Here is a 5,702-nt window from a genome sequence, read left to right as displayed (position 1 = left end):
TTCTGCTTTGGTCTATTTTATCCACTGGTGTTCTAATGTGATAATTAGCTTGAGAAATGGTGATTCACTGAAACTGACACTCAGGTTTGGAGTTTTAACTTCCACTCATTCTCCCCCCACCTTTTTTTTTTTTTTTTTTTTTTGCTTTTTAGGGCTGCACCCATGGCATATGGAGGTTCCCAGGCTAGGGGGTCTAATCAAAGCTACAGCTGCCAGCCTACACGAGAGCCACAGCAACACCAGATCCGAGCCACATCTGCGACCTACACCACAGCTCCTGGCAACGCTGGATCCTTAACCCACTGAGCAAGGCCAGGGATCGAACCTACAACCTCATGGTTCCTATTCGTTTCTGCTGCACCACGACAGGAACTCCCCTTCCCCTTGTTAATGGACATTGGCTGCTCCCACTCAGTGTGTGTTAGTTTTCCTAGGAGTCCAAAGCCTAAAGTCACAACAGGGGTAACTGGAAGGACTGTACTCTGGACAGACTGAAAGCTTTTGTCTCTGGCGGCACACCAACATTTAAATGGTGCTTCAGGAACATGAGGGATTCATGTCTCCTCAGTATTTCTATAAAGTAGTACTCATGTCTAACACTAGGGGGGATGGGGGGGGCTGCCACTGTTTATAAACGGCCCCTAAGTGAAAACCAGATTTCCCAGCTGACAGCCGGACCCCCTGGTGCTGGCAGAAAGTGAGCAGTGGGCCCTGACCTTGGGTGAGGAGTCTCTCGTCTTCAGCAGAATCTGGTAGTTGAGTGGTTTCCAAAGCGAGTCATCAGCCACTGCCACTGAGAACTGCGCAAGGCACGGGATCAGGTGCTGGGTCACCCGTTCCTGGAACTTCTCTTCTCCTCCAAGCCTGTTTTCCAGCTATTAACAGTGAGACAAAGACTGAGCAACAGGTCACACTGCTGTTTGAAAAAATACTCCAGACACATAGTATATGACTCTACTTCCTGATAGGATGGGGCTCAGAAATCAGGTACTGATTATTCTACTACTCTCCCCAGAGAAAATCTCCCACCTTCTGAGAATTCAAACGGAATCTTGCAGCTTCAAGAATCACCCCCCTCCCTCTGCAGGGAGGAGGTGGTCCATGGCAGCTGAACCCTGACATTCTCAGTGAACCCAGTTTTTAAGAATAAATCCACTACAAAGATAAGTTATATCCATAAAGAATGAGAAATCAATTTTAAAATAAAAATTTCACAGAAAGGAAGAAAAACCCCTGCCAGCTTCAGTTCTGGAGAATACACCCTGCAGGCACACAGCACCGCGGGCGTCTCCTCTTCTGCCAGAAGGCGGGACCCTCAGTTACCTGATCCACCAGGGGCATCATCAAGGCTTCTGCTCTCTCTTTACTGAGAAAATGCTGGGTGTCAAAAAGGAAGATTTTATATAAACAGTTCAGAATAAACTGCAGCAGTAAGCAGCACTTTTCAGGGTCATTTTCAGAATCAAAAAACGCTTCATCTGTAGGGGAGAGTAAAAATGGAAACAAAACAAAATTGAATCTCACAATTTAATCTCCAATGTTTAAGTTCAAATCACTATTAAAAGAACTATAATCAGAGGAGTTTTTCTAAAATGACTTAGAAATCATGATTGGGATGAAAGTACAACACAAAATGGACAGTCTCCTGGGAGGTGCCTTCTTTCAGAGTTATTCTCAGTTAAGAGAATGAGTTGGATTCTCAGTTAAGATTATTAGTGTGGCAAGTGGACTGCTTATAAGCATTAAAGGATAAACCTGTCTTAATTTTAAAGTTTCTTTCCAGTAACATAAGAATGCCTGTTTGTTCTTTTTTCCAAGTGAGTCAGTTAATAATGTGCTAAACAGGAGTTCCTGTCGTGGCTCAGTGGTTAACAAACCTGACGAGCATCCATGATGACATGGGTTTGATCCTTGGCCTTGCTCAGTGGGTTAAGGATCTGGCGTTGCTGTGAGCTGTGGTATAGGCTGGTGGCTACAGCTCCGACTCAACCCCTAGCCTGGGAACCTCCATTTGCCACCGGTGGGCCCTAAAAGACAAAAAGACAAAAGGACAAAAAAAATACTAAACACTTCGGCATCTGACATCCATCAAGTAAAAAATTCACCCTCCCTAGACTGACTCTATCTTGGGTAAGGTACGGAGGGCAAGCGTATGTGGTCAGCCACCTACCTGTTTTAGAGATGTTCACCTGGTTCAAGGTGTCAGCAAAAGGCTTCACCAAGTGGCCAGCGAACAGAGTAAAAAGCCCTTTCAGCTTTTCAGCAATGCAATCTGCCAAGTGGTAAAATGTCAACAGCCTGTCCTTCGGGGCATCCTCTGTTTTGGCCCAATCAAACAGCTAGAAAGATAAAATCATATTAGCTCTGTCTACACATCTTGTAACTCATGTGAGTATAAAGCCCACTTGGAGGAAGAAAGCTTACCTTGAAGAACAGGGGTCTGAATGTGACCTCAGAAAGTTTTACAACCATGGCCACGAGACAGTCGATGATATAATCTTCCGTTCTTCCAACTTCCTCCAGATCACTCTACAAACAGAAGAGCTGGCTTATTAGCTAGAGCACTGACAGCTAGCTCTAAATAACCCGGGCCAGCACAGCAGGTTACATGGGTGACAGGTAACGTTAGGACTGGGGAGTGAGGACAGGCCTACCTCCGCGTGCTGGGCACGGAAGTCCAGGGCCTCCAGGAAGAAGGCGGTGAGCTGGGGCTGGTGGGAGGCGAGCTCCTCCTTCTTCATCACCCCAACGTGCTCTCGAAGGACGCTCATAAACGGGCCCATGTGATTCTGACAACAGTCAAGAGATGTGCCAGTTTTTAACATTCCTAGAGCTCATTAATGTACGTATAATGGAACGCCATTTTCTTTCTTTTTTTTTTTTTTTTTGCTTTTTTGGGCCGCACCTGTGGCATATGGACATTCCCAGGCTAGGGGTCAAAGTGGAACTACAGCTGCCAGCCTACGCCACAGCCACAGCTCAACATGGGATCCGAGCCACATCTGTGATCTGCACCACAGCTCATGGCAATGCCAGATCCCTGACCTACTGAGCCAGGCCAGGGATCGAACCCTCATCCTCATGGACACTAGTCAGGTTCCCGGTGAGCCACAACACGAACTCCCCCGTATTCTTCTTTAAGTGGAAATTTAAAATTTCACTACTGTATCTCCCTTCCCCAAAGTCTAATAACCAGTACAATCTAACCTTCCAGTTTTCTCAATCTGCTTATACGTCTTGGTGATGGCTGGCAGTAAGACTCGGGGTGAGAGGGTGGTTGCCAGCGTCTTTTTAAGAGATGTGAGACGAACATTAGCCTGGGAGGCAGGACCCATCTCACTAGTGATTTTCTCCAGCTGAATCACCTGTAGGGATATAAAAACAACAGTCAAGGCCACCACAAATCCTGTCTACATCCTCACAGAAAGCCGTGGTGATGACAGAGCAGTCGGTCCAAATGCCAGTGACTGGAAAGCTCAGTGCACTTCAGCCTCACACAGGTTCCTCTTAGAGAGTTAACCCAGACGTCTATAGATACAAATGGACAGATGCTTCTTTCCACAAGGGAGTCAGGAAGGCGGGACACAAAGCCCTCTGAATGATGTTCTTAGAGGACAGGAGCTCAGGGACCACGAGGAGAGTCAGTTCTTTGCTGAAGAACCTGGAAAGCTCCTCAGACACAGAGGTCCTTTCCTGTAAGAAGCCCACTTTCAAGGCCTGGCTGGAGAGCCTGCAAATTGGTTGAGGCATCTATGCTACAAGCTGCTGCAAGGAACCGCTGAACCACAACACAGGTCTTTTGCTCTGCAAGATGCCCAGAGTTAAGAAAGCTTCATGTTAAAAATAAAGAGGGCCCAGTGGTTTCTACATGAAGCCATGAAAGGCAGCTCCACTAAGCCAAATCCAAAGAGCTCACAGGGAGGAAAAAGCAATAAAATACATTCTGCAAAATCAAAAAAGTGACAAAGTGATGCCCATATTAATGAGCAGGCAGGACAATGGGAGTGGAAGGGAGAGGCACACAGTTACAAAAACAAGCACAGCTTTTCCGAAATACCAATCTCCTGCCCAAATAAAAACTTTGAGAGCAAATAAATGATTAAACCTGTAATCTTTCCCCTACTTCCACCACCCCAATGGCATGTCGTGGTCACCAGCTCACCTGTGACAGGACTCCTTCCAGGTAGGGGCTGATGAAGTGCGGCAGGGTCTCAACAACCTTCTGCAGGGCCGCCAGGGCACTGAGCAGGTAGACCTCACCAGAGACCAGCTCGCGGGTGCTTTTCATGGTCGTCAGCAATGATGGCATCAGGCTAGAAAGACAAGACAAGCATTTCAGAGGAGCTTTAAACACAGAGGATGGAGAACAGAGCAGAAGTCATTAAGAAAAAATGCAAACAGGAGTTCCCACTGAGGCCCAGAGGGTCAAGGACTCAATGTCATCTCTGTGAGGATATGGATTTAATCCCTGGTCTCACTCAGTGGGTTAAGGATCTCGCGTGCCATGAGCTGTGCTGTAGGTCGCAGATGCAGGTCCAATTTGATCCCTATCCTGGGAACTTCCATAAGCCAAGGGTGCAGCCATGAAAAAAAAGGAAAAAAAAAAGTACAAAAACTGTGCCCATTACATCCGACATCTCGGCCTACAAAACGGCTACACATTTTCTGTGACTGGAGGCAAAAACTCTCCCAGGGCCAACAGTACTGACACGACAACAGTTGCCTTTGAAAATAATAATGTCTTTCAATGCAACACTTGCTGTGTCAGGCAAAAAGTCTTGCCCCTTGGAATCCTGTGAAGTAGACGGCAAAGCTTTAACAGGCTGCGTAACCCACCCAAGCTACACAGCCAGCAAATGTCAGGACCAAGGAGAGAGCTGGGAGTGTCTGACTTCCGGACGCGGCCAGCACAAGGCAGATTTGGCCAGATTGGATGGGCTCCCGAAAACAGGGTCATCATCTACTGCTTCCTAGAACACTGGTCAAAGGGGAGCAAAAACTGGGGGACAACACACATCGTAAAGGTAAATGAGAATGTCGTGTTTTCCATCTGGAAGATCACGTCTTTAACAAACCTACTTTTATGAAACATCTACTGAGAGACAAGAAAGTCACTAAGGTTTTCCTTCTCCACTGGTACCAGAAACCGCGTGTGATGTTCCCGGACCAGGTGCCCCGGCATACCTGGGCAGCTGGGGGATGGCCAGTGCTTGCAGGGTGGAGACCACCTCAGCCACGCACAGTAGGGCGCTTCCCAAGACATTCTTCTCCTCCTTTGTTCCTGCAACAATCAACCTCACTGCGGTGGTCAGCACCGGGATAAAAGGCTCTGGATTTTCTGCACCAAAATTCTTGCATAGCAGTTTTAAGGTGTACAAAGCTGTCTGTCTGTTTATGGCATGCTCTTCTAACGTCTTTCTTTTATGCTTCACCATGGCCACAAGGACTGGGACCAGTTCGAGGAAGTGGTAAACCTGAAGAGTACAGTCAAAATTCCCAAATAATTAAAGCTGCAGACAAAAGGCTAGTCCTTTTCTCCATTTTTCCTGCTTGAGATCAGACCAGGACCCCCTAAGCTGCACGACTGTACACAAATGACTGTTTCTCCACCTGTTTTACTTACCAGTAGGTGAACGCATGTGCTTGAAACCAATTCTGGACTTAACCTAAAGCGCCCCTACCCATTTGGAGTAAAAGAGGGT

General features: G+C 47.1%; 1 protein-coding gene across 1 annotated transcript in view; it reads right to left on the bottom strand.

Annotated features, from left to right (window-relative positions):
- The window catches only part of HEATR1 (HEAT repeat containing 1), a 49,801-nt gene that overhangs the window by 3,860 nt on the left and 40,239 nt on the right, over positions 1–5,702 (bottom strand). Inside the window, 9 exon segments of the mRNA XM_021073757.1 lie at positions 717–875; positions 1,324–1,478; positions 2,171–2,339; positions 2,425–2,529; positions 2,655–2,789; positions 3,208–3,218; positions 3,221–3,365; positions 4,163–4,313; positions 5,185–5,474. Coding sequence (XP_020929416.1) covers positions 717–875; positions 1,324–1,478; positions 2,171–2,339; positions 2,425–2,529; positions 2,655–2,789; positions 3,208–3,218; positions 3,221–3,365; positions 4,163–4,313; positions 5,185–5,474 — 1,320 coding nt within the window.

Source organism: Sus scrofa, chromosome 14, assembly GCF_000003025.6.
Source record: "Sus scrofa isolate TJ Tabasco breed Duroc chromosome 14, Sscrofa11.1, whole genome shotgun sequence".
Lineage (NCBI taxonomy): Eukaryota > Metazoa > Chordata > Mammalia > Artiodactyla > Suidae > Sus > Sus scrofa.
This window is presented reverse-complemented; position numbering and strand designations above follow the sequence as displayed.